At 56.8% G+C, this 26,293-nt stretch overlaps 3 protein-coding genes across 14 annotated transcripts; 2 read left to right on the top strand and 1 right to left on the bottom strand.

Annotated features, from left to right (window-relative positions):
* Positions 1–88: 88 nt before the first annotated feature.
* On the top strand, positions 89–1,880 carry TNFRSF6B (TNF receptor superfamily member 6b). Its single transcript, XM_086702733.1, has 3 exons — positions 89–738; positions 840–1,043; positions 1,451–1,880. Exons 1-3 carry the CDS (start codon positions 306–308, stop codon positions 1,732–1,734), a joined length of 921 nt encoding a protein of 306 aa, XP_086558859.1. The 5' UTR covers positions 89–305; the 3' UTR covers positions 1,735–1,880.
* On the bottom strand, positions 1,831–9,570 carry ARFRP1 (ARF related protein 1). Of its 11 annotated transcripts, none has more exons than XM_086702742.1 (8): positions 9,423–9,570; positions 8,803–8,901; positions 8,510–8,584; positions 8,186–8,268; positions 4,857–4,938; positions 4,572–4,642; positions 3,897–4,013; positions 1,831–3,826 (listed from the first exon to the last, which is right to left on the bottom strand). In XM_086702742.1, the coding sequence occupies exons 2-8, from the start codon at positions 8,893–8,895 to the stop codon at positions 3,739–3,741; spliced, it is 609 nt and encodes a 202-aa protein (XP_086558868.1). In that variant the 5' UTR covers positions 8,896–8,901; positions 9,423–9,570; the 3' UTR covers positions 1,831–3,738. The 11 variants fall into 11 exon arrangements, 10 of the variants coding, with proteins under 10 accessions (XP_086558868.1, XP_086558865.1, XP_086558866.1 ...); XM_086702739.1 differs by having other exon boundaries at positions 4,857–5,025; XM_086702740.1 differs by having other exon boundaries at positions 3,897–3,997; positions 4,857–5,025; positions 8,497–8,584; positions 9,423–9,569.
* ZGPAT (zinc finger CCCH-type and G-patch domain containing) lies at positions 9,526–26,176 on the top strand. Of its 2 annotated transcripts, none has more exons than XM_086702731.1 (7): positions 9,526–9,674; positions 10,105–10,732; positions 23,588–23,721; positions 23,935–24,090; positions 24,931–25,050; positions 25,137–25,536; positions 25,750–26,176. In XM_086702731.1, exons 2-7 carry the CDS (start codon positions 10,149–10,151, stop codon positions 25,886–25,888), a joined length of 1,533 nt encoding a protein of 510 aa, XP_086558857.1. In that variant the 5' UTR covers positions 9,526–9,674; positions 10,105–10,148; the 3' UTR covers positions 25,889–26,176. The 2 variants fall into 2 exon arrangements, with proteins under 2 accessions (XP_086558857.1, XP_086558858.1); XM_086702732.1 differs by having other exon boundaries at positions 9,633–9,783.
* The last annotated feature ends 117 nt before the right edge of the window (positions 26,177–26,293 follow it).

Here is a 26,293-nt window from a genome sequence, read left to right on the forward strand (position 1 = left end):
TCGCAGGACCGCCCCCTGGACTAAGGCCCGGCGGAGGCTGGCGCCAGGCGGGGGGCGGGGTGAGGGGGCTCCCTGGGGTGGGAGGGGCCGTGGGGCGGTGACGTCGCCGAAAGTCGGGTCGCAGCGCGGCCCCGTGGAGGTCGTGAGCCCTCCCCCCGGGGGCGTGGCGAGGCCGGGCCATATAGGCCGGCGCTGGCCGCCGACGGGCGAGCTTGTGGGGTGGCGACAGGTAGGGTAGGACGCGTCGTCCCCGTGTCCTCGCTCGTGGGCCTCCCGGAGGCCGAGCCGCCGCTCCGGTGACTATCATGTGGGCACTGGAGAGGCGGGGACCGCCGCCCTTGACCCGGCCTTGGGCGCTGCCCACCCTACTGTTGGCTCTGGCGGCACAGGGGGCGGCGGCGACGGCGGGCGCGCTCACCTACCCGTGGCGGGACGCGGAGACCCGGGAGTGGCTGGTGTGCGGCCAGTGCCCCCCGGGCACCTTCGTGCAGCGGCCGTGCCGTCGGGATGCCCCCACGACGTGCGGCGCGTGCCCTCCGCGCCACTACACGCAGTTCTGGAACTACCTGGAGCGCTGCCGCTACTGCAACGTCATCTGCGGGGAACGCGAGGAGGAGGCGCGGCCCTGCGACGCCACCCACAACCGCGCCTGCCGCTGCCGCCCCGGCTTCTTCGCCCACGCGGGCTTCTGCCTGGAGCACGCGCCTTGCCCGCCCGGCGCGGGCGTGACTGTCCCCGGTGCGCGGCCGGGCTGGCGGGCGGCGGCCTGGGACTTCAGCCACCGGTGAGGACGGCACCCCTGGCTCCCCATGACCCCTTCCTCCCCATCTCGTCCCCAGGCACCCCCAGCCAGAACACGCAATGCCAGCCGTGCCCCCCGGGCACCTTCTCTGCCAGCAGCTCGAGCTCGGAACAGTGCCAGCCCCACCGCAACTGCACGGCCCTGGGCCTCGTCCTCAACGTGCCCGGCTCCGCCTCCCACGACGCCCTGTGCACTAGCTGCGCCGGCTTCCCACTCGGCACCCCGGAGCCAGGGGGGCCAGGTGAGCAGGGGAGGGGGAGCGCGAGTCAGAGGAGGTCAACCTGTGTCCGTTGTCCCCAGGCCAGAGTCCAGCCCTGAGGTATGCAGCGTTTATCCATCCTCTGGGAGGGTCCTCCAGAAACTTACCTGGGGAGTCCCCTGCGGTGGTGGCGCGGCACCAGTGCCTCCGCAGGCCACGCCAGCCACCCACCCACCCCCCTTGGGAAATGGACTCCCAGGGAGTTTAAACCGCATCTCCCTTCCCACCCCTGCACGCTCTCTGACCTCTTCTTCCGCCTCTGCACTGGACCTGTTAGTGGGCAGGGATTTCTCCCTTGTCGGGTGTCCCTCCCCTCCACACCCAGAGCACACGGAGGCCTCTACCACTGGGTCCTGACCCCCCCCCCCCCCCCCACACCACCGCTGCAGGAGCCGAGGAGTGTGAGCGTGCTGTCATTGACTTCGTGGCTTTCCAGGACTGGTCCTTCAAGAAGCTCCTGCGGCTGTGGCAGGCGCTCAGGGGCCCAGAAGCACAAGGCCTAGTGCCACCCAGGGAGGGTCGCAACGGCCTGCAGCCGAAGCTGAGGCAGCACCTCCTGGAGCTCCGTGAGGCGCAGGCTGGGGCGCTGGCTGTGCGGCTGCTGCGGGCCCTGCGCGAAGCCCGGCTGCCTGGGCTGGAACGCAGTGTCCGCACACGCTTCTGGGCACGCTGAGCACCCCGCCCCCTATTTATTCTGTTCCCAAGCTGGGGCTCCCACATGGGCATCACACCGAAAGTGACTTACTAAAGTAAGCTCAACCGACCGGGGTCCCATTACAGTAACAAAGTTTATTTTTTATAAAGCCGTTATAAAACGGATTGTATGAAACTTTGTGCCATGTCTACCGGGTGCTGGCGGGCACATCTGGTGGGGAAACAAACACCTGCACGGGCTTTCTAGCGTCCCATGCTTCCTCTGGCTGCTGGTCACCCCAAGTGGGATAGACCCTCGGTGGGAAGGACTGTCAGAGAGGGCCAGCGGGTGGCAGGTGCATCCCTTCTGGCTGTGGGCACAGTGGAGATCCCTGAGGCTCGTCCCATGACCCCAAGTCATGCTTTGTGCGTAGGACAGCACAAGGGGGGGGGGGGGGGAGTGTCGTGAGGGTCCTACCCAGTCTAGGGGCTCTTGCTGTGGAATAGGACCCAGCTTGGACTGGCCAACACTAACCTGGGCTGCCAAGAGACCCTTCCCCCTCACCCTGCCCCTCCACTTGAGCTCCACCCAGTCCCTGCAGGCAGGGAATTTCCCCGGAGGGGACCAGCCAAGGACCTCCCCTAGGCCGGGTGAATCCCATGTGCTTTCTGGGAAACACGGCTTTTCCCCACAGGAAGGCTCAGATGAGGGCTGGAGTGCTCCAGAACAACCTGGCCGACTCCCAGCCCTTCCCGTGAGCCCTGGAGCCTGGCGCCTGATCCCCATGATAGGTCCCAAGGGGGGGGGGGACCCCACAGCCTATGACTCCCCATGAGTCACCTCACCTGCATTCCCACCCCCAGCCCTGACTCAGCCTTTCTCAGTAGGCCCTCCAAGGCTGCCACCTCAGAGGGAGGGTAGTCTAGCAGGGTCAGGGTTCTGGCTCTGGCACTCCCACGGAAGCAGGAAGGTGGTGCCCAGACAGGCCCTGGGTCTAGCCTGGGAGCCCTTCGTGCTGTGGTCACTGTGCCCAGACAGTTGGGAGCCCACCACCCAGTCCTGGGGTTCTGGAGGGACAACAGACAGCAGCGACTCAGACTGCCGTTTTCTGGCATACTCCACCCAGTGCTGGCCAATCAGCCTCCTGCCCAGGGCTAGGCCCACTGGGTCTTGCCAGCTCCCACAGGGGCCATGTGGTGAGGGTCCCAAGGACCAGCTTCACCCGGAGGGACGGTTTCCAGGCACAGACCCAGAAATGGGTTTTTAGCCTGTCCCCAGACCTGACGGGGACCCCACCCCTCACCTCCAACTGGGAATCAAATCAAGGCCCATCCCACAACTGGCCTGGGCTCCACAGGAACCTAGCTGGCCTTTGGAACACCCATGCTGGTGTGCCCCCCACAATGGCAACTGGCTGTCCTGCACCAGTGGCAGACACGCTCAGAGGGAACACCCACTCCCTCCCTGACTGGACGGGAGGCCAGCGGAAGAGGACACGGGGCTTCCCAGGCAGATCTCCCCCACCCTGTTCTGAGGCATCAGAACCCAGGGCCCCGCTGGCCTCCAGCAAAGTGGACCAGGTCTCCCTCCTCCCTCAAGATGACACCAGCCCCCAACCCATCTCCAGGCCCAGAGGGGACGGAGACTGAGGACAGACACACTTGCCCCACCAGCTTCCTCCATGGGTGAACGGCACAGAGCAGCTCTGGAGCATCTTGTTTCCAGACAGGCCACGCTGCTGGGGTGGCGGCTCCAAAGGGCCAGGCGGCCCGCCAACACCAGCAGGCTTGGCAGGGGTCTTGTGGGGGTCCCCTGGTGGCACCCAGCCTGGCCCTGCTGCCCCGATTCCCCCTCAGCAGAAGCCTCTGCATGCCCACACTTTTACGGACACAGGGAAACGTTTGTCTTAAAGAAAAAACAAAGCAACTGAAAAAACCAAGAGCAAAGCAAACCCGACCCCCAGGCCTGGCGGCTCAGAGCTGGCAGGAGCGCTCCTCGGGCACTCAGGGGTGAGCTGTGGGCACCAGCAGGCACCAGCCATGCCTACGTGATGTCCCTCTGCCGCGGCGGCCGGTGCACGTTCCGCACGACGCACTTCACCATCCACTCGATGCCCTCGCGCACCCCTTTGCTGTGGAGACAGTAAACATGAGGTGGGGCCAGCCCGGCCTCCAGCCCACAGCAGGGAGAGCCCCACTCACCCAGTGAGGGCCGAGCAGGCCTGGGTCAGGCAGTCACGCCTGCCAATCTTGGAGGTGCAATCACTGAACGCAGTCTTGATGTCGGGGATCGAGAGGCAAGTCTGGGGGAAGGGGAGGCTGTGAGGGGCAAGGTCGCAGGTGCTGCAGATGTCCTGCTCCTGGGGCAGGACGTGGTCTTGGTGGGGAGGGGCTGGGCTCAGGGCTTCTCTGCCTAGGAGAGGCCCTGCAGCGAGCAGTCTCGGGAGGAGGAGCGGGTGGCACGGAAGGGCTGTAGGAAAGGGACCGCAGGCAGAAGGAAGCCATCTCTGACGCACCCTGACCCTAGAGCGCCTCTGCTGCAGAATCAGGACACTGCCCTGCAAAGCCCTCTCCACACAGACTGCCATTGAGCATCCACTGGCCAGCTGAGGCGATCCCAAGGGCAGCAGACAGGCCAAGATCGGAGCTGACTCTCACCCTGGGACGCCTCTGCGTTTCATGTCCAGCCACGCCAGTGGCAGAGGAATACTACTGCCCGCCCACCTGCCTGTGCAGAGAAGGTGCCCCGCACGAGAGGCCCAGGTGCACCTAGAGCACACCTGGCCTGGGAGGTCCAGGACAGGCACCTTGTCCCAGCTGTCAGTGGGACGTGCTTCTGCTGGGGACTGCCCTGTGGGCGTGCTGTAGTGAGCTCACCTCAACGTCCTGCTTGTTGGCCAGCACCAGGATGGGGACACCGTCCAGTGCCTCACTCGTGACCATCTTCTCTGGAGTGGGCAGAAAGGGGGCAGTGAGCACCCTCGATCTGCCTGTGGCTGCCGAGGCCCACCCACCCCTCCACACCACATGTGCGCTCTCTCTTGGCCACAGCCCTGCCTGATCTGGTGTGGGCCCCATCTCCCACCAGGGGCAGCTCCAGGCACCTGGGGTGGGCAGACTGGACCTGACCATTTCCCCAGCCCCGAGCCGGGCTGTACCCACCGAACGCTCGCTTGGACTCGGACAGCCTCTCCTCGTCTGTGGAGTCGATGACATAGATGACACCGTGGCACTCCGCGTAGTACTGGGGAGGGGCAGAAAGGGGGTGCTGGGCCACAGGCACTTGGCCACCCCAGGGCCAGCCGCCAACTGGAAGGCCCTTCCGAGGCGCCTTTGGGGGGCAGAAGGTAGGGCAGAGTGAGGCGGCCCTGGAGGCCTTTGGGAACAGCTTGCTGACCTCGGGCAACACTGTCATTTCCCAGGTACCGTGCCCCCAAACCCCACTTCAGCATCTGCTCCTGAAAGCCGTCCACGATCGTCGGTCTGATGGTGGCTGGTGGGGAGGGGGCAGGGGAAGGATAGGGTGTCCCCACACAGCCCTGGAAGTGGAGGAAGGATGCTAGCCAGATCACATGCCAGTGCGGACAGCAAGCCGATGGCCATACTGCTCGGGAGCCACGCAACAGCCACCGAAGGGAGGGAGGGGCGGCGCCGAGGACCAGACCAGCAGCACTGAGCTCTGCGGGCCGGACTGGGGCAGGAGGCAGTTAGCCCAGGCACGCACACAGCAGCAGCATCAGAGCCCAGGCCTGGGGAAGTGTCACGCGGCAAAAGGAATCTCGACAGATGGACAAAATGGGGCGCGTGGGGGCGGGCCCTTGGAGTGCGGGGCATGGGTGACGCAGCCACACGTTTGGTAAGCCCACATTCTACCTAATCGAAAAATACAACCCGGAAGCATCCCCGTCTGGCAAGCAGACAGCAGCATCTCTGCCACTTTGCCCCCAGCTGTCACTAGAGCCCGGAGGCCGGGGACACCCGCACGTTACACGCAACAGGACGCCAGGTGCCAGTTCGCAGTCCGCGAGCTGACGACCCCACAGATGCGCAGGCCTGACAGCTCCGGGGAATTCTCGGGGTGTAACGAGGGCAGGCTGAAAGCGACCGCCCCAGCACGAGACAGGCTTCAGCATCCACACTCGCTACAGGAAGCCCGACACGCGTGGCCGTCTGGATCCCGCAGCCCGCAAATCACACAGAAGCAGGGACCTCTGTAGCATACGTGCTAGGTGGTGTGAGGGCTGCAGGCCCTATCTTGCTGCTGAGAGCTGGGAGTTGGCGGGCCCTGCGACAGAGGTCTCCGTAGCAGGAAGGGGTACCGCACGGGGTTCACGGCAAGCCCGGGGAATCCCCTCACAGCCCTCGGGGCGTACGACCTGGCCTGGCAGACGGGTGTAAGGTGATGGCCGGCGGCACCGGGAGCAATGGAGCCGGGCACTGGGGGCTGAGCAGGGGTAGGACTGGGGGCACAGTGGGCTGCCTCCGCCCCACGGCACCCCGATGGCAGCGTCACCCATGAACGCACGACGGAGAGCTTTCGGGTGTGGCCTGGAGGGAGGGAAGCTAGAAGGGCCCCTGTGGCAGGCACGGGTAGTCCGCCAGTCTTGTTTGCGTGCAGCCCGAGGCTGGTACGTGGACAGACCCAGGGACGAAACGATGGCCACCCCAATACAGTGCCAAAGTGTCAGACTGTGCAGGGGACCAGGCCCCGGGACAAGTGTCTAGGAAGGGGCGGGGGTGGCAGGAGCTCTACTTCCCATCCATCCTGGTGACCGACAGGGGACCCTGCTGCCCATCCTCACAGCTCTGGGCCCTACAGGGTTGGGGATGTGGTCACCACCAAGGCTCCCCGTTCCCTAGGCCCCAGCCAGAGACCTGCTAAGTCACAAACCCCGGTTGTCTCCTGGGCATGTTGGACAACTCGCGTTCAGGAGCCAGCAGAGGCCCCACGCTGGCGGGGATAATGGACACTATCAGCGGGAGGCAGGGCACCCGCTCCACAGGGAGGCCGGAAAGCTCATGAAGAACCTAGTAGGGTCAGCGACCAGGGGCGCAGACTCTTGTGACGAGCCACACCATCAGCAGGAGCAGTAGCTGGAGTGGGGGACGCTGCCAGCCGCGGAGCCTCCTCTCTCTCTCTCTCTTCGCGCCTGGCAGAGCCACGCCCACCTCAGGGCATGAGTGCTAAGCGGTGCACGGTGGGCCGTGGTCCAGGAGCCCAGGGGCAGGCAGCGCACCCAGCGGATGAGCCCGCGGGTTCCTGCGGCACCTACTTTAACCCACCAAGAGCCACCTTACCAAGTCATAGCTGCCCAAGGCAGCCCGTGTGGTGACCCACGAGGCCGTATGAGTCCCAGTCGGCTTGGCCTGATGTGGGAGGGGCTGTGAGGAAGGAATTCTGCCGGGCTCCCTGCTGGCCCGGCCACCTGAGCTGGCCCTTCTCCTCCCCAGACCCGCATTAGCCCAGCTCCCATCTCAGGTGCTGGCCCTCAACACACATCCTATGCTCCAACATGTGTCTCAGCGTCTGCTCCTGAGACCCTGGCCTGCGACACAGTGTCAGGAATAGGGGTCTTGGTTCAGAAGAGCAGGCCCCGGCTTCGCTCTGCTTCAGTGACCTTAAACAGCCAGAGAACCTGTTGGTGACCTTCCGGCCACGGGACGGAAGCCGGCCTTCTGGAGGGAAGTCGGAACAGAGGAGACACTTTAGAGGAAAGCCAGGAAAAGGCGACCGGGTACCAGGATCTAGACGCTAGTTCTGAAGACACGGATGACTAATGAGAGTGCAGATGAGCGTGTCCGTGCCCCTGGCACTGGGGCAGGCACATCTGTGCCCCTCGCATCGGCTGCACCAGATCCACTGTGCCAAGCCACCAGGAGGGGGCCGCCTGAGGGAGAGGCTAGGTCTGTCCTGCTCGCTGCTGGACCCCAGTGCCTGGCACAGGGCGAGCTGAAGACAGACCTCGGGGCTGGGGTGTGTGGGAAAAGCAGCACGGCACCGGGGCCCTGGAAACACCCCAAAACCTCATCAAGAAAAAAGGCAGCTGTTAAAGGCCTCTGAAAACATCCTCCCCTAATGGGGAAGAGGCCACCACAGAGGCCAGGTCCCAAGCTACAACTGAGGGAAAGGGCCCGAGCAGAGGGACTCAGCCCCAGCGGTGAAGCGGAGTGTCCAGCTGTCATCGTACCTCCCCCACACCTGTTTCCTGGCCAGCTTTCGTCTTGTCCTGTGGTAGCAGCAACATCTCCAAGTCAAAGGGAATCAAGTACATCCTTGCTCTTGGGGGAAGGACTCGGGAGCTGGGATAGGACGGCGGGGGGGGGGGGGAAGCCCGGGGAACAAAGCGGGTGACAAAGCTACCAACAACAAAGAAAAAAGGGGAGTCTGAGGCCTTACGAGGAAAGGAAGCGGCCAAGGGATGTCACCGGGGGAGAAACGGCCTGAGAACAGGCAGTGCGTGGCCAAGGACCCTACACAGCGTTTATCTTACCTTGTCCCACAGAGACTGCAGCTCTTCCTGGCCCCCCAAGTCCCAGAACATGAGGCGAGCCTTTCCCACGTCCACAGTGCCGACTGGGGAGAGAAGAAGACGGATGAGGCTGCGTGTCCTGGGTCCCTGACATGCCGCCTGCCAGCCCCAGGAGAGGAACGAGCCACTCTGGTGCTCCCCCACCATCTGCCCAGTGCGAACTGGGATAAAAGCCTCACGTGGCCCTGCCCATCTGCCGGCTGGCCTGCGGACATCACAGCATCCTCAGGGGTCTGCCCCCACAAACCCACAGCCCTGAGGGACCCCCTTACTGTTCAGACCCACGGTGGTAGTGATTTTGGATAGGCTCATCCCCTTGTAGTTCTTGTTAAACCGGGTTTTTGACTGCTCCAAGAACGTCTGACGAGAGAGACAGACAGCAGATAAGGACTGGGATCCTTTCCAGTCTATTTCCCAAACATCCCTTTTTGGGGCCTTTTCCTTGAGAACAAAGCAGAACAGAACAGTGTTTTTGCTTCTAAAGCAGCTGGAGAGGACTCTGGGCAGTAAACACGCAGCTCCAGGTACACCACCACAAGGACCACGGAGGGGGTGGTGACAGAGGGACGGGCACACACCGTCTTGCCGGCATTGTCCAGGCCCAGGATCAGGATGCAGTACTCGTCTTTCTGGAACATGTACTTGTACAGGCCCGACAGCAGCGTGTACATCCTGCCCTGGGCACCCGGAGAGACGCGTCACACGAGGCGAGCGGCGGCCGGGCCCGACCCCTCCCCTTCCGTGTACGGCCGCCGCACTCGCCAAGTCCGGCGCCCCCTCCCGGGGCGGCCCCCCTCCCCCTCCCCCTCCCCGGCCCTCGGCCCTCAGAAGACAGGTCCGGTCCCGGTCTGCGTCCCGGCGGTGACGTCAGGCTCCCCCGAGCCCCAGGACGCCCCGCCCCCGGTCTGGGCCACCTCGGAGGCGGCGCGCTGCCGGGCAGCCAGCAGGTGCGGGCCCGCCCTCCAGAAGTGGCGGCCGCGCGGGGATGGCGGGGCGGCGGCGGCCCCCGAGAGGCCGCACGGCCGGCAGGTGGCGCGGAACGACCGCAGGGGGGGAGGCCCCCCGGGCCCCACGCCCCCGGCCTCCGCCGCGCAGCTCCGACACCGGGTCTCGGGCTCGCAAGCCGGCCGACACGCCGACCGCGAGTCCCCGCCGCGCCCTCGGGCCCGGGCGGGCGGCAACCAGCCCCGCGGCCTACCTCGCGCCCGTCCGGGCCGCGGAACCGCCGCGCGCCTGACCCCGCAGACCCGCGCTGACCCCGCGCTGACCTCGCGCGGCGCCCGACGGGAGGCAGGCCGGCGGCTCGGGGAGGGCGGAGCCGTCCCGGCGGCCCCCGCGCGCCTCATCCCGGCGGTCTCCGCGCCAGGCACTTCCGGCGGCGGCGGCGGCTTTCGGGAGGAAGTACCGGTGGGCTGCGAGGGCGGAAGCGGTGCGCTGGCCGCTCTAGCCGGTGAGGCCCGCGGGGTCTCTATGGCTGCGGCCGGGAAGCCCGCGCGGAGGCGGAGGGGCCCCGCCCGGGCGAGGGGGCGCGATCTGGGGCGACAGGGCCGGGGCCCGAGGTGACAGGGCGAGCGGAGGCGGGCTGGGGCCGGGGAGGCCGGGGGTTGGGGGGGGGGGAGAGGGGTGACCTGGGGGGCGGGGCCGGGGAGCGCCGGGCGCGGAGGGAGGGGAGCCGAGGCCGCGGGGCCAGCGGCTTTTCCACTCGGAGCTGATGGCCTTGCCGGCCCTTTTTCTCGTCCCCCAAACGGGAGGGAGAATAGCAGGCTGCGGTGAGGACTGCGGAGCGCAGCTGTCGGCGCAGGGCGCGGCGTCGGCCCCGCAGGGGTAGCCCGGCAATAAGGGCGGCAGGTCCGGGACCCCTCGGCTTGTGTTCGTTGCAGCTCTGAGGCCCCGAGGACGCGCCCCTGCCTTCGTTCCGTCCAGGATGGACGAGGAGAGCCTGCAGACCGCCCTGCGGACCTATGACGCCCAGCTGCAGCAGGTGGAGCTGGCTCTGGGAGCCGGCCTGGATCCCTCGGAGCTGGCCGACCTGCGCCAGCTGCAGGGGGACCTGAAGGAGCTGATCGAGCTCACCGAGGCCAGCCTGGTGTCCGTCAGGAAGAGCAAGCTGCTGGCCACGTTGGACGGAGAGCACCCAGCCCGGGGCGATGCCGAGTACCTGGCTTTCCAGGAGGCCGTTGCTGAGGGGGCGCAGGGGTCTGTAGCCCCCAGGGCAGAGCTGGAGACGGCTCCTGAAGGGGAGGCCAGGCCGGAACCCAGCAGGCCTGGGCAGGAGGAGGAAGAGGGCGAGGACGAGGAGGAGGAAGAGTGGAGTGGGAGGAAGGTGAACGCCCCCTACTACAGCTCCTGGGGCACCCTGGAGTACCACAACGCCATGATTGTGGGTGCAGAGGAGGCGGACGACGGCTCGGCGGGCGTGCGGGTCCTTTACCTCTACCCCACTCACAAGTCTCTGAAGCCCTGCCCGTTCTTCTTGGAGGGCAAGTGCCGCTTCCAGGAGAGCTGCAGGTAAAGCCTTTGCATCTGGGGGCCCACGGAGTGGGGGAGGAGGGGCAGGCTCAGGGTCACAGTGGGTCCTCTGCCCGCAGGGTGCCGACAGAGAGAGGGCTTTGGGGGCCGGTGGATCCTCACAGCCGTGTCCTCGTTTACGTGCCCCCTGGATTTCCGTGGGCAGATGGGGAAGTGTGGCAGGGCTTACCTTGCAAAGAACGGCCCCCCACCCGCCGCTGGTTTTGTTCAGAGCGAAGCCCGCTGCCGTACAGGTCCCCGCCAGGGCCCCGGCTCCGCCACCCAGCCTCCTGGGTGGCCGGCGTCTGCCAGTCCGCTTCAGCGCTTTTCCCCGTGCCGTGTGGCTTTCTCTGGCTTGTCTCAAAGCGGATTCTAGAAGTTACTGGTTTTTTCACCTATGAACACTTAAGGACGTACCCCAACAAGATTGTCAGTCACGTTTTGTTTACGTTGAAGTTTCCGTGGCTGTCGGAACGACGTCTTCTGTTTCTTAAGTGTGTAACTTTGCCTTTGCTCCTTTTTACTTTGTCTTTGGAAGGAACATCTGCTGAAATCTTTCGCGGGTAATTTTCTTTTTTAGTCAGTAGTGCGGAGACACCGTTCCTAGGTCTTCGGTTGGCGTCTTTCCTTGTAGGCTGCCGCTGGGCCCATAGCGTTATCTGGCACATTTTTCCTTGCTTCTTTTTTTCTCTAAGTTTTACTGAAGCATAGCTTATGTACAGAAGGGCGTGTCCATCGTAGGTGTGCCCGATGAGCGTGCGTGGAGTGGACGCACCCACGTGCTGGGGAGCAAGTGGGTCAAGGAGCAGAGCAGTGAGCCCTCTGACCTCTCTGCCGTTAGTCCCTCTGGGGCACCTCCACGCCCCTGGCGACGCATCCGGGCGCTGCTTCCTCTGGGCCAGGCCCTGGTCCCAGACTTCCGCGTGCGTGAACTCATCCGTACAGCAGCCCTGCGAGGTGGGCCCTGCAATGGCCAAGGTTGCCGGGCTCGGGGAGGTGGCGCGGGAGCCTGCGCCGGGGGACAGGCCAGCTCTGAGATGGCCCCTAGGTGCCGTACCTCCCCAAGCTGCTGCTGCATTAGTTTTAGGCCTAACGCGTCCGGCAACAGCGCTCGCCTCCACCTGGGAGCAATCAGCTATTTTCTCGCGTTTCCTTTGCGTTTTTAGAAATGATATAAAATAGGTAGAGTTGAAGCACCCTTTGACTCCCCACTCTGTTACTGCCCCCTCCCCACCCCAGGGGGCTGTCATCCTCACAACTCCATTGTGTTTCTGGTGTGTGTTCTTCACAGATGCGAGCATATATGCGAAGGCTGCATATTTGTGCTGGTTTTTTTCTTTTAATGTTTAATACACGCGTGTTTAACGTTTATTTTGGGAAGAGAAGGAGACACAGAACCCGAAGCAGGCTCCAGGCTCTGCACTGACAGCACAGAGCCTGTCGAGGGGCCCAAACCCACGAACCGTGAGCTTATGACCTGAGCCGAAGTCGGAGGCTTAACACACTGAGCCCCCCAGGCACCCCATATTTGTGCTGTTTTTAAAACAAGTGTATCACGCGGTGTGGTTCATTTTGTAATTGGGTTTGTTCACTAGGCAGGTTTGTGAGGGGCATCTATATTGGTGTTTACAGAGCTGTCTGGTAACTGCTATTTTTCTTGTGAAATGCTACATTTTATTTATTCTGTTTCCTTCGGGGTGTTTTCCAGTTTTCATTTATACAAACAACTGGCTGTGAACATCTCAGTGTCTTTTCTGTTCCTGCTGAGAATTTCCCCAGGACCTGACGTCGCCGGGGTGCAGAGTACATGCAGTTTCTGGTCCCAGGTGTCCTAGTCCTTTAGTCCTTTTCTTTAGTCTTCTCTATAACCACTGGTGGGAACATTATCCGACTTGCAGATTCCTGCCCGCTGAAAGCTGGGAAAACGGTATCATGATTGGATTTGTGTTTTCTAGATGCTAGTGAGGTAGAGTAGCTTTCGATACGTTTGTTGTAACTTAGTCTCTATGTTTCGCTCTCCTCTGTAAAACCGAAAGGAGAACTGGTTTTCACGGTGGTTGGGAGAATGAAAGACGTCAACGTGTGCAAAGAGTCTAAGATAGCACGTCACGCGTTGTAAGTTCAGAGTGGGTATAAACTTTCATCTTGCCGCAAAATAAAATCAGACGTGGGAAGTAAATTCATAGCCTGGGGACTACTGTAGCCCCCTGGCCATCACCACTCGGTGAGAACTGCCGCCACCCCCGAGGCCCCTCCGTGCACCTCAAACCAGACGTGGCCTGCTCTCCACTACAAAAATCACCACTCTTCCAGACTTTTATTACAATCACCTCTCTGTGTTCCTTAGGGCTCATCACTCAAGTGTAGCTGTTTTGTAAGTGCCCTAGTGTAGTCTCGCTCACTAAGCTGCCGTGTCTGAATCTGGCTGTCCACACCTTTCTGCCTGCCTTTCCTGGCGTCACAGTTTATCGAGGGAGTGGGCCCTTTGCCCCGTCACTGAACACCCCTGGTGGGGTCCAGCACGTCCCTCTGCAAGCGGGCAGCTGCAGCCGGGGACCATACGCAGGCTCACACCCTTTGCCAAGACAGCGTGTACGGTTCTTTCATCAGGAGCTACTTGCTGCCTCATTTGGTGACATTCGCAGTGATCGATCCCTTGGTGATAAGTGCCTGATCCGCTGATGTGGTGGGGATTGCAAAGCAGACATCTTTCAGTCCATTTGCATTTATTACCTTTAAAGAGGCTTTCCGTCATCTGTGGTTTGGCGACCCAGTGTTAACAGTTCACATAGGAAATGCAGGACAAATGCTGGATTTTCCTGTTTGTTTTCTTTCTTTCTTTCTTTTTTTCTTTCTTTCTTTCTTTCTTTTTCTTTCTTTCTTTCTCTTTCTTTCTTTCTTTTTCTTTCTTTTTTTCTTTCTTTTTTCTTTCTTTTTCTTTGTTTTTTTCTTTTCTTTTCTTTTTCTTTTTTCTTTCTTTTTTCTTTTTTCTTTCTTTTTTTCTTTCTTTTTCTTTTTTTCTTTCTTTCTTTCTTTCTTTCTTTCTTTCTTTTTTGCTTGCTTTCTTTCTTTCTTTCTTTCTATAGTGTATTTGAAACCAAGTTAGTAACATAATAGTGTATTAATGGTTTCAGGAGTAGAATTTAGCGATTCATCATTTACGTACAACACCCAGTGCTCACTCCAACAAGTGTCCTCTTTTTTTTTTTAATTTTTCTTAATGTTTATTTATTTTTGAGAGAAAGAGAGACCGAGCACAAGCAGGGGAAGGGCAGAGAGGGAGACACAGAATCTGAAGCAGGTTCCAGGCTGCGAGCTGTCAGCACAGAGCCCAGCAAGGGGCTTTAACCCACAAACCGTGAGATCATGACCTGAGCCGAAGTCGGACGCTTAACTGATTGAACCACCCAGGCATCTCCAACAAGTGTCCTTCCTCCTTAATGCCCATCACCCACTTTAGCCCATCACCCCCCCACCTCCCAGCCAGCAACCCTCAGTTTGTTCTCTGTATTTAAGAGTCTCTTATGGCTTGCTTCCTGCTGTTTTTATCTTATTTTTCCTTCCCTTCCCTATGTTTATGTGTTGTGTTTCTTAAATTCCACCTATAAGTGAAATTGTATGATATTGGTCTTCTCTGATTTATATTGCTTAGCACAATATGTTGTAGTTCCATCCATGTTGTTGCAAGTGGCAAGATTTCATTCTTTTTCATCGCTGAGTAATGTTCCATTGGGTATATATATACGTATACCACATTGTCTTTATCCGTTCACCAGTCTGTGGACATTTGGGCTCTTTCCCTACTTTGGCTATTGTCAGTAGTGCTGCTATAAATATTGGGGTGCATGTGTCCCTTCGAAACGGCACCCCTGTATCCCTTGGATAAATGCCTACTAGTGCAATTGCTGGGTCGTCAGGTAGTTCTATTTTTAGTTTTTTGAGGACCCTCCATCCTGTTTTCCAGAGTGGCTGCACGAGCTTGCGTTGCCACCGACGATGCAAAAGAGATCCTCTCTCTCTCTGCATCCTCACCAACATCTGTTGTTGCCTGAGTTGTTAACGTTAGTCATTCTGACAGGGGTGAGGTGGTATCTCATTGCGGTTTTGATTTGTATTTCCCTGATGATGAATGATGTTGAGCATCTTTTCGTGTGTCTGTTGGCCACCTGAATGTCTTCTTTGGAGAAGCGTCTGTTCATGTCTTTGCCCATTTCTCCAATGGATTATTTGTTTTCTGGGTGTTGGGTTTGATGAGTTCTTTGTGGATTTTGGATACCAGCCCTTTATCTGATATGTCGTTTGCAAATATCTTCTCCCATTCTGTCGGTTGCCGTTTAGTTTTGCTGATTGTTTCCTTCCCTGTGCAGAAGCTTTTTATCTTGATGAGGTCCCAGTAGTTCATTTTTGCTTTTGTTTCCCTTGCCTCCGGAGACGTGTTGAGTAAGAAGTTGCTGCGGCCGAAGTCAAAGAGGTTTTTTTCCTGCTTTCTCCTCAAGGATTTTGATGGCTTCCTGTCTTACGTTTGGGTCTTTCATCCATTTTGAGTTTATTTTTGTGTCTGGTGTAGGAAAGTGGTCCAGGTTCATTCTTCATGTCGCTGTCCAGTTTTCCCAGCACCAGTTGCTGAAGAGACTGTCTTTATTCCATTGGATATTCTTTCCTGCTTTGCCAAAGATTAGTTGGCCATATGTTTGTGGGTCCATTTCTGGGTTCTCTATTCTGTTCCTGTTTTCTTTACGTAGTTTCCAAGATAACGAGTTGGTTTTCTTTCATGGTGAGAAAGTAATAAATTAGGTTTAAAAAAAAAATATTTCCAGGGGCATCTGGGTGGCTCAGTTGGTTGAGCATCTGACTTGGTTTCAGCTCAGGTCATGATCTCACAGTTTTGTGGGTTCCAGCCCCACATCAGGTTCTACACTGGCAGCCCAGAGCCTGCTTGGGATTCTCTGTCTCCTTTCTCTCTGCCCCTGCCCCACTTGCACTGTCTTTGTCTCTCTCAAAATAAATAAACTTAAAAAGATGCTTTTAAAATATTTCCAGTATCTTTATGGACTCATGGATTTCAATATATTTGACAAATTTCAATCTCTTGAGATTCTGATCCTTACTGAGATTCAAGCTGTCCCATCTGGAATCAATGACGTCTCCAAGAAGCCCTGGCTTTGTTCTTTTCTTTTCCTTTTCTCTTCTTTTCTTTTCTCTCTTTCTTTTTTTTTTTTTTTTTTTTTTTTTTTTGAGAGAGAGAGAGAGAGGTCGCAAGTGATCGAGGGGCAGAGAGAGAAGTGGGGCTCACCCGGGGCTCATGTTTTACACGAAGCAGGGCTTGTGTTCACCCAAAGTGGGGCTCGAGCTCACCCGACATGGGGCTGAAACTCATGAACCATGAGATCATGACCTGAGCTGAAGTCGGATGCTTAACCGACTGAGCCACCCCAGTGCCCAGCCCTGGTTTCCTTTAATGGGAGATGGTTTTACAAGACAGTGCAAGCACTGGGATACTCTTTGTTACTGGGCAGTCATTGTCCTGGGTCTTTTCAGTACACAGAGCTAAGAAGTCTAGGTGGACGTGTGCGTCTGCGTGTATAAGCATGTGTGTGCACACGCCATGCACCTATTTTTTAAGGACAGAATACCTTGTGAATTCATACTCCTCTTTCCAATTCAGATCAGGACTGTGGCATTTTTACTTGATCTTCTCTGGACCACATCTTTATTTCCTTCTCTGGTTCTCAAGGGCATGGCGGACCCTAGATGTCCCATCCGGACTTCTTGGTTTCATCTTGTCTTTCTTACACACGTGACACTGAGAGTCACAACAGCCTCTCTTTGGTAGGATGACTGACGACTACCTCGTGTGGTCCTACAGTGTCCGACCACACAGTGTCCTGTGCCATCATCTTCCTCTTACACTCAGCCATAGTTCTAGAAAGAATTGCGTGTTTCATGCTCACCAACGTCCCACATGTTGGTGTCTTTCTAGTCAGTTCGGTTGTCTGAGGCTTATTTTCTATTAGATTCCTCAGGATGGGCTCACGGGAATAACATTCCCAGAGATCTGGCACGCTGATAAATTTTTGTTTGTGTCTTTTAGTCTTTTTTTTTTTTTAATTTTTTTAAAATGTTTTTATTTATTTTTGAAGGAGACAGAGACAGAGCATGAGCTGGGGAGGAGCAGAGAGAGAGGGAGACATAGAACCTGAAGCAGGCTCCAGGCTCTGAGCTGTCAGCACAGACCTGACCCGGGGCTCGAACTCACAAAACTGTGAGATCATGACCTGAGCCGAAGTCAGACACTTAAGCGACTGAGCCACCCAGGCACCCCTGTGTCTTTTAGTCTTGAAGATGAGTTTCGTTGGATATGAAATGCTCAGCTTGCACAACTTGCTTTGAATGTCTTAAATATGTTACTCTGTTTTCTTGTTATGTGAGATATTGTTGAAAAGCTTAATAGTGATCTGACTTTATTTCCTTTATAAATCACATGCTGTAATAGTGTAAGGTAAGGGTCCAATTTCATTTTTTTGTATGTGGATGTCGCTTTTCCAGCGCTATTTGTGGAAAAGACTGGTCTTTCCCCATTGAGTGGTCGTGACCCGCTTGTTGAAAATCCATCGATTATGCACGTGAGGGGTTACTTCTGAGCTCTGTCTCCTGTTTCATCCGTCTGTACGTCTGTGTTTAGGACAGCGCTACCTTGTGATTGAGCTTTGAAATCAGGAAGTGGTAGTTCTCCAACATTTGCTCTGTTTTTCGGGATTCTTTTGGGTATCGAAGATTCTTTGCAATTACATGTGAGTTTTAGTATTTATTTGTTTATTTTTAACTTTATTTGTGAAAGAATATGCGTGTGTGTGTGTGTGTGTGTGCAAGCAGGGGAGGAGCAGAGGTAGAGAGAGAGAGAGAGAGAGGGAGGGAGAGAGAGAGAATCTTATGCAGGCTCCATGCTCAGTGCACGTTCCATCCCCAGACCCCGGGATCGTGACCTGTGCCAAAATCCAGAGTCAGACGTTCAACCTACTGAACCACCCAAGCGCCTCTAAGGCTTCATTTGCATCCAGCACAGAGCCCGACACAGGGCTTGAACTTGACCATGAGATCAAGTCCCTGAGCTGAGATCAAAAGTCAGATGCTTAACCTACTGAGCCACCCAGGCACCCCCGTATGAATTTTAAAATCAGCTTGTCTGTTTCTGCATAAAAGACCATTGGGATTTTCATAGGGATGTATGGAAACCGCGGATCAGTTTGGGGACTGTTGCCATCCTGACAGTTTTAAGTCTTCTGACCATGAACATGGGACGTCTTTCTATTTATTTAAGTGTTCTTTTATTTCAACAGTGTTGTATAGTTTTCAGGTTTTGGTCAAATTTATTTCAAAGTACTTTGTTCATTTTGATGACATTATAAATGAAACACTTCCATTTTTTTTTTAATTAAAAAAAGTTTTTTTAAGTTTTACTTATTTAAGTAACCTCTACACCCAACGTGGGGCTAAAACTCATGACCCCGAGATCCAGAGTCACATGCTCTTCTGATTGAGCCCAGCAGGTGCCCCTATTAATTTCATTTTTATTATTTTTGTGTGTGTGTGAAAGAGCACTCACGAGTTGGGGAGGAGCAGAGAGACAGAGACAGAGACAGAGAGAGAGAGAGAGAGAGAGAGAGAGAGAGAGAATCTTAAGCAGGCTCCACACTCAGCACAGAACCCAGTGCAGGGCTTGATCTCGTGACTGTGAGATCAGGACCTGAACCAAAATTGAGAGTCGGCTGCTTAACCGACTAAGCTACCCAGGCGCCCCAGATTTCGTTTTTAGATTGCTCATTGCTAGTGTATTAAAATACAACTGGTTTTTGTATGTTGATCTTGTATCCTGTGATATTGCTGAATTCATTTATTAGCCCTAATAGGACTTTCTATGGATTACTTAGGATTTTCCTCTTTAATTTAAAGTTTTTTGTTTTTTTTTTTAAGTTTATATATTTGTTTTTGAGAGGGAGGGAGGGAGGGAGGGGCAGAGAGTAGGGAGAAAGAGAGTCCCAAGCAGACTCCACACCATCAGCACAGAGCTCAGCTCAGGGCTTGAACTCACAAATTGTGACATCATGACCTGAGCTGAAATCAAGAGTCAGATGCTTAACCAACTGAGCCACGCAGGCTCATCCCCTATTTAGGATTTTCTATACAGATAGTCCCCCACTTTTCAAAAGTCCATGTTACACCACTTTTTATGAAAAATCTACGTTAGTAAGTTTCAACATATTGTCATCGTTGGACCCAAAATAAGTCTCTTATAGATAGCATAGAATTTGATGATTCTTTTTACCCATTTTTCCGGTTTTGCCTTTGAATTAGAGTTTACCTCACTTACATTTAAAGTGGTTACTGATGGGTGGCTGGGTAGCTCTGTTGGTTGAACAGTTGACTCTGGATTTCGGTTCAGGTTATGATCTCGCATGGTTCATGGGTTCGAGCCCCGCATCGGGCTCTGTGTTGACAGCTCAGAGCTTGGAGCCTGCTTCAGATTCTGTGTCTCCCTCTCTCTGTGCCCCATCCCCACTCATGCTCTGTCTCTCTCTCTCCATCAAAAATACATAAGGGGCGCCTGGATGGCTCAGTCAGTTGACCGTCCAGCTTCGGCTCAGGTCATGATCTCACAGTTTGTGGGTTTGAGCCTGGAGCCTGCTTTGAATTCTTGTCTTCCTCTCTGTCTGCTCCTCCCCCACTCATGCTCTGTCTCTCTCTCTCCTTCAAAAATAAATAAAAACATTAAAAATTTTTAAAAAATATAAATAAATAAGCATTTAAAAAATTACAAAAAATTATTTTAGAAATTAAAAATAAGTAAAGTGGTTACTGATGGGGAAAGACATCTTGGTCATTTTGTTCTTTGTTTTCTTCTCTTTTTGTTTTTAGAGATTTTATTTTTAACCAATCTCTACACCCAACGTGGGGCTCAAAGTCCCAACCCTGAGATCAAGAGTCACACATCCCTCTGGTTGAGTCAGCCCGTCACCTCCTTCTGTGTTTGCTGTAGGCCTTCTTTCTGACGTTTGCTTCTCAGTGCCTCCGTTACTGTTTTCCTCAGCAACACGGGCTTGTACGTTTACCCACGTAGTGGCCTGTGTCAGCGTTCGCATGGCTTGAGTTACCGTCTCGTGTCCTTTTGCTTTGGTCTGAAGGACCCACACGGGCACCCCTTGTGGGGCAGGTCTGTTAGCAGCAGACTCCCTCAGCTTTTGTTTATATGGGAATGTCTTAATTTATCTTTTGAAGGATAGTTTTGCCAGAGATAGAATTTTGGTTGACAGGTGGTTGTTTTTTTCTTTCAGGACTTTAAATCTGTCATCCCGCTGCCTTTTGGCCTCCATTGCTTCTGATGAGAAATTGGCAGTTAGCCTTCCTAAAGATCCCTTGTACATGAGGAGTGCCTTCTCTTTTGCTGTTTTCAGGATTTTTTCTTTGTCTTTGGGTTTAAGGAACCGTAGCTCTAACGGGGTTTTAGTAATGTGGTGAGATGTGAGGGAGGGAAGCAGTCTGCGGTCCTCCAACCAGATCCTGGTGCCTCTGGATCATGACCGTCACCCCCCACCCCCGTCAGGTGGGGCAGGGTGGCCAGACTGGGCTGGATTTGGGCGTTTCCCTGACCTCCTGTGCAGTTAGGCTCTGGTTCGCCAGTCTCCCCTGAGGACGGGCCTTGTTAGGAAGAGCCAGTGCTCTGAGGTTTTCAGAATATGCCCCCTTCCCCTCCCTCTGCTGGGGCACAAGACGAGTTTTCTCCAGTCTTCACCCGAGTAAAAGCCACAAACTCTGGAGGCTTCAACTCAGACTTGTCCACACCCAGCCACAGTGAAGGTTGTCTTTCTACTTCCAGGTCCTGCCGTGGTGACTGCTGGTGGGTCACTGGTCTGCTGAGTGGTGATTCTCCACATTCACCTTTTGGCCTCCAGTTTGGCATAGCAGTTTGCTGCGTGACCTCACCTCTCTTGCGGATCTAAGAAGAGTTCTTGAATTTTGGTTTGTTCGGCCTTTCACCTTTGGTTGGAGCAAAGGGGCAACTCCCCAGCTCCTGACGTGCAGACCGGAAGCCAGGGGTGTCTGGTCCGATGAGGGTTTCATTTCGGCTGTTGACTTCCCAGCTCTGCAGATTCTCCTTCCTCCCTTTTACACACTTTGCGTTTACGTTTCAAGAATCAGTTTCCTGAATCACCTTCATACGTTTCTAGTTAGTTCTTGGAACATACGCTATCTGTGTTGAGGTCTTTGCCGCATTCAGCACTTGGGCCCACTCGGGTTCTCTTACCTGCTTTTGTTCCTAACTGTGGGTCACACCTTGCTGTTTGTTTGTGTGTCTCGCAAGTTTTATTGAAAACTGTTCGTTTCAGGTAATACGTTGTAGCAACTCTGGACTCTGAATCGTCTTCCTCAGTATTTTGTTTCATTTCAGTATGTTTTCTGGGCCCGTGTTACAGAGTCTGTACCCCTCATAGGGTGCAGCCTCTGATACCGCTACTCAGATCTCTTAATATGTGTTTCCTTTTTAGCCTGGCTCTTTGGGAGTCACTGCTGTGTCTGCATAGGTTAGTGGCCAGCCAGTGATTTAGGCAGAAGTTATTCTCCAACACTCTTGCCAAGGAGGCTTCTCCCCATCAGTCAGTCAACTTATGTGCGCTGGGGCGGGGGGGCACATCCATAGTTCAGCCAGCCCCCAGTCTCTCTCTGTTTCCACTTAGCCGTGGCGTCTCTTGGAGCCCCCGATACACGCACATCGTTTCCGAGAGAATCGGGGATGCTCGCGGGTGGAGCCCTTCTGTGGTTCTTTCGTGTTCAGGGTCTCTACATCCCTGGTAAATACCTCCCTGTGACACACCAGTGCCCGCTCCACCCGGGCTCCCAGCACGAGCCATCGGTGTTCTCTACTGGTGTTCCGGGCCCTGGGTCTCTGCCCCTGTCGCGCTTCCGCCCCAGGGGCAAGCAAGAGGCAGCCCCCACGGCAAAGGCACAGGCGCTCCCTGCTCCCTTTCCGCCCCAAAGTTGGGCGTTTCCTCAACTATGACCACTTATCTGTGTGTCATCCGTTTCGTTTCATTTCCAGAGCTCTGAAGCTGTGAGTTTTGACAACGTCGCTGAGGTTTAGCCTTGTTTTTCTATACTTGGCCACGGCTAGAACCAGAACCTTCCTTATAGTTCTACATGTTTGTTTTCAGGTTCAAGGGTTATGTATTCTGGAATGTATTCCTGTGAATGTTGTGATGTAGGAGATCGAGTTGGGTTTTTTATGTGGGAAGCTGATTTCTAATCTTTTCCTTATGAAGCCAGCCCTCCCTCCTTGGATGCCTTGTGTGTGGCTCTTTGCCCGGCACACAGCACGGTGCTCTTTTCCATTCCATCCATCGGCCTGACCATTCTTCTCTTAGTTTAAATTCACATTTGTGGATATGCCAGTCACTATTCCCTGGGGTTAGAAATTTAGGTCATTTCCAGGGCACCTGGGTGGCTCAGTCAGTCGAACAGCTGACTCTTGATTTTGCCCCGGCTCGTGATCTCACGGTCGTGGGCTCCGTGTTGGACCTGCTTAGGATTCTCTCCCTCTGCCCCTCTCCCCCGCTGGCATGCTCTCTATCTCTAAGATAAAAACTTAAAAAAAAAAAAAAAAATGTAGGTTATTTCCAAGTCTTTTGTATTTGGTTAACATCTTTTGGGGCACATCGTTGCATACTTTCATTATTATTTTTCTAGAATCATTTCCTAGAACCACTTTCCCAGGTTAAGGACTGTACCGAATTTTCAGGCTTCTGTTATCACCGGAGAGTCCTGCGGAAAAGTGTAATTGGTGGTGTCCGCGGGTGTGTGTGTGCGCATGTGTGTTGAAGTGGGTATTTAGTTGGATTCAGTGGGGTTTGTTAACACACTGCGTCCTTCTCAGTTGAGGAAGGGTTTTCAAGCGGAGTCACTTCTGCAGTACGTTTGGGGCCCAGCCTTGCAACTGCACTCGGTCATTGGCAGTGTCCTGAGGGCCTGAGGACGGTCCAGGACGAGAAGGAGCTGCCTGGAATCCCGCAGGGAGGTGTCTGAGGCCATCTTTGCCCACCCCTTCCTTGCCGTTCCCTCTGTCACTGCCGATTCCTGCCCGGAAGGACTGCCACGTGTCACCGGGTAAATGCCAGTCCTTGATTGCTTTTGTAGGGTTACAACTGTTTCCTCTTTGAAATGCCGGCACAGTAGAGTGGATGTGTGGTTGTCTTTCATGCCTTTATTTGGCAGAGTTGAAGCTTGTAGTCCTTTGTCCCCACGGTTCTTCTTCTCTCCTCCTCCTCCTCCCTTCCCCTCCCTTCCCCTCCCTTCCCCTCCCTTCCCTCTCTCGGTTTTGGTTTTAATCTCACTGGTTCGCTGATAACTAAAGGTCAGGACATCACTGTTGCAAGTGGGTTCTCCTACAGGGTTTGGGAAGGACTCCGTCCTGTGAGCTCACACGCACAAACACACCTGCCTTGATCATCTGCTCGTGCCGGGGGCCTCCTGTCTGGTGGGGTTCACACCGCTGTCTGCCCGCCACGTAGTTACTGTAGCCCAGAGAGCTGGAGCGTAGCGGAGACATCTTGTCCTCAGAGCGGCCAGACCCGCACCGAGACCGAGAGCGTGTGTGCGTGTGTACACGCACGTGACGTGTCTGTACTTACGGGCAGGGGTACGTGTGTGCGTGCCTGTGTGTGTGCGTGTGCATGGATACGTGTGTCTGTTTGTCCCCCGTCTCTCCCGCCCTTCAGGCTGCGGCCCGGGCCGTGGACATGGCCCTGGGTTCACTCGCCCCTGCTGTGCCCTGTCTGAGCCCCTGCCCCCCCGTGGTTCTCTTGGCAGGTTCTCCCATGGGCAGGTGGTCTCTGTCGACGAGCTGCGCCCCTTCCAGGATCCGGACCTGAGCTCTCTACAGACTGGCTCTGCGTGTCTGGCCAAGCAGCAGGATGGCCTTTGGTACCCAGCCCGGATAACTGGTGAGGCTGCCCTTCCGGGAAGGCCCTGTCCGTGCTTCACGTGTGATAATTCCTGTAGGGACCGCTCCTTTGGTTAGGCGTCAGGACTCTGTTCCGTGCCCAGAGGAGCAAGACCACCCTTGACCTCGGCCCCACCTTCCTTCCGACTTCCAGGGTGGTTCCTACCACCTGTTGAGGCCACTGATCTGGCCTGTCTTCGTCCCCTGCCTCCAGATGTGGATAGCGGCTACTACACGGTCAAGTTTGACTCACTGCTGCTGAAGGAGGCCGTGGTGGAGGGGGACAGCATCCTGCCCCCACTGCGCACAGATCCCACAGGGTCCTCGGACTCAGACAGCGGCGATGCGGACGACCCCAGCTATGCCAGAGGTACGGCGGCCGTCCCCGAAGCCAGGAAGGTGGGGCATGGGGAGGCAGTGGCGGCAGCAGCCTGAGAGGCTTTCGGCTGGCGGGCACTGTGAGCATCTCGCCAGGGGGCTGGAGAGTGCGACCGCAGTGAGGCGGGCTGTGTTCAGGGGGCTGGGTGCAGTCGTGCTGTGGAGGCATGGAGACACACCCTAGGAGGTGGGGGGAAACGTGACCACGTGCGGGGTCTTGTCTTCAAGGAGCACACGTGACCACCACAGGGCCACACCCTGCAAACCAAAGTTGTGGCTGCCGGGCACGTGGGGTGTGGGAAAGGACCGGTGGGGCGTGGGGGTGCGGGAAGGAGTGGCTCCTTGCACTAGGGTCCCCACACGGGCCGGGTGTGCGCGTGTCTGGGCAGCCGGCGGGGCCATCCCGCCCTCCCGAGGGGTCAGTCAGGATGTAGGGGGGAGGCGTTCCAGCGGGATCTGTCCTGTGAGTTGGTGGGTTCAGAAAGCCCGTGTCCACGGTAGCGGAGGGGAGGACTGAGCCGTGAAGTAGGCGATGACTTTTTACAAGGGGACGAGGGGAGCTCCCTGCTCCAGAAGGTAGGTCAGGGGAGAGCCTGTGTGCCGAGGAGCTGCCATGTGACCTGTGGGGGGAGGGCTGGAGCAGATGGGGCCGGAGTCTGCCATGCCGCCTGCCTCAGATTCACGGGCCAACGACAGGTCTGGGCGACCAGCGGAGAGCCCGAGGTGCAGGGGATCACGGCCCCGACCCAGAGCTGAGCTCGGGGGCTGATGCCGGCTGCAGCCCAGGTGCTCCGTGGGCAATGGGGCCCAGCCGTCGCCCTGTTTCCCGCAGTGGTAGAACCCAGTGCTGCCGACCACGGGACCTGCAGCTCTGCTTTCGCCGGCTGGGAGGTGCACACACGGGGCATTGGCTCCAGACTCCTTGCCAAGATGGGCTACGAGTTTGGCAAGGGTGAGTATGTGCTGCACTGGGGCGGCGGGTGTCACAGCGCAGCTCAGGGGTCCCGCGGCAGTAGCGCTAGCCCTGTGTGCCCCCAGGTTTGGGCCGACATGCAGAGGGCCGGGTAGAGCCCATCCATGCCGTGGTGCTGCCTCGGGGGAAGTCGCTGGACCAGTGCGCAGAGATTCTGCACAAGAGGACGAAGGGCAGCAAGGCTGGCGTCCAGAGGCCCCCGAAATGCCCGCGGAGAGGGGGTGGACGCCCTCCCCCTCGTAGCGTGTTTGACTTTCTGAACGAGAAGCTACAGAGCCGGGCTCCTGCGACCCTGGAGGCGGGGGTGGCCTCCCCAGGGAGGAGGGGCAGTAAGGAAACGTACCACGCCAGCAAGAGTGCCAAGCGGGCCCTGAGCCTGCGGCTCTTCCAGACTGAGAAGAAGATCGAGCAAGCCCAGCGGGACATCCGGGGCATCCAGAAGGCCCTTGCCCGCAACACCGGCCGGTACGTGGGGGCCAAAGTCAGGGCAGAGGGCCGCCCCAGGGTGGAGATGCCTTCGGCCCACAGCTCACACGCAGGAGCCTGCTCTGACCCGAGGGTGGTGGCTGTCTGAGGAGGGTCCGGATGACGGGAGGAGGACGGGCAGTGGCCACGGTGCTGTGGGGGCTCGGTGGCCGTGGCCCAGCAGCCGATCCTGAATGGCAGGCTCCTCTCTAGGCACAGTGTGACGGCAGCCCAGCTGCAGGAGAGGCTGGCAGGAGCCCAGCGGGAGCTGGGGCAGCTCCAGGCCCAGGAGGCAGGCCTGCAGCTCGAGCAGAGGAAAGCAGACACCCACAAGAAGATGACGGAGTTCTAGAAACCCCGGGCACACACAGCGGACAGAGCTCAGGGACCCCAGCTCCTGGCTGCCTTCTGGAAGACCAGCCGTCACCCAGCAACCGGATGCCGCTGGGAGAGGGGCCGGCCTGCTGCCAGGCCAGCCCCCACAGTCAGCCTTCTCGCTGGCCTAGGGCACGTGGACGCTGCTGAATGGAGACGGCCCTGCAGGGCTCACTTCTGGACACTTGCCTGCCCGTTGGGCCCACCTGCCAGTGTCTTAGGGAGTCTCTTTAGCAAGGACATTAAAGTGTTGTGTTGTGGTGTCTTTCAGGCTTGTGAGGTTTTTGGGGATAAAGGGATCTCTGCACAGGGCCGTGGGTCCGGGCTAGGGGGTCCTGAGTGAGGCTGTTGCCCCCTGTCCAGAGGCAGAGGGCCCAGAGGG

The sequence above is a fragment of the Puma concolor genome, chromosome A3 (genome assembly GCF_028749965.1).
Source record: "Puma concolor isolate L17-30 chromosome A3, mPumCon1.1.hap2, whole genome shotgun sequence".
Classification (NCBI taxonomy): Eukaryota; Metazoa; Chordata; class Mammalia; order Carnivora; family Felidae; genus Puma; species Puma concolor.

Excerpts from the sequence above, each read along its gene's own strand:
- TNFRSF6B (XM_086702733.1), top strand. The coding sequence starts at position 306 with ATGTGGGCACTGGAGAGGCGGGGACCGCCGCCCTTGACCCGGCCTTGG. Across the intron at positions 739-839 it reads CGCGGGCGTGACTGTCCCCG|GCACCCCCAGCCAGAACACG; the intron begins GTGCGCGGCCGG and ends TCTCGTCCCCAG. Across the intron at positions 1,044-1,450 it reads CCCGGAGCCAGGGGGGCCAG|GAGCCGAGGAGTGTGAGCGT; the intron begins GTGAGCAGGGGA and ends CCACCGCTGCAG.
- ARFRP1 (XM_086702737.1), bottom strand. The coding sequence starts at position 8,895 with ATGTACACGCTGCTGTCGGGCCTGTACAAGTACATGTTCCAGAAAGAC. Across the intron at positions 4,643-4,856 it reads CGAGTCCAAGCGAGCGTTCG|AGAAGATGGTCACGAGTGAG; the intron begins GTGGGTACAGCC and ends TGCCCACTCCAG. Across the intron at positions 3,827-4,571 it reads CCAACAAGCAGGACGTTGAG|CAAAGGGGTGCGCGAGGGCA; the intron begins GTGAGCTCACTA and ends CTGTCTCCACAG.
- ZGPAT (XM_086702731.1), top strand. The coding sequence starts at position 10,149 with ATGGACGAGGAGAGCCTGCAGACCGCCCTGCGGACCTATGACGCCCAG. Across the intron at positions 10,733-23,587 it reads CGCTTCCAGGAGAGCTGCAG|GTTCTCCCATGGGCAGGTGG; the intron begins GTAAAGCCTTTG and ends TTCTCTTGGCAG. Across the intron at positions 23,722-23,934 it reads GTACCCAGCCCGGATAACTG|ATGTGGATAGCGGCTACTAC; the intron begins GTGAGGCTGCCC and ends CCCTGCCTCCAG.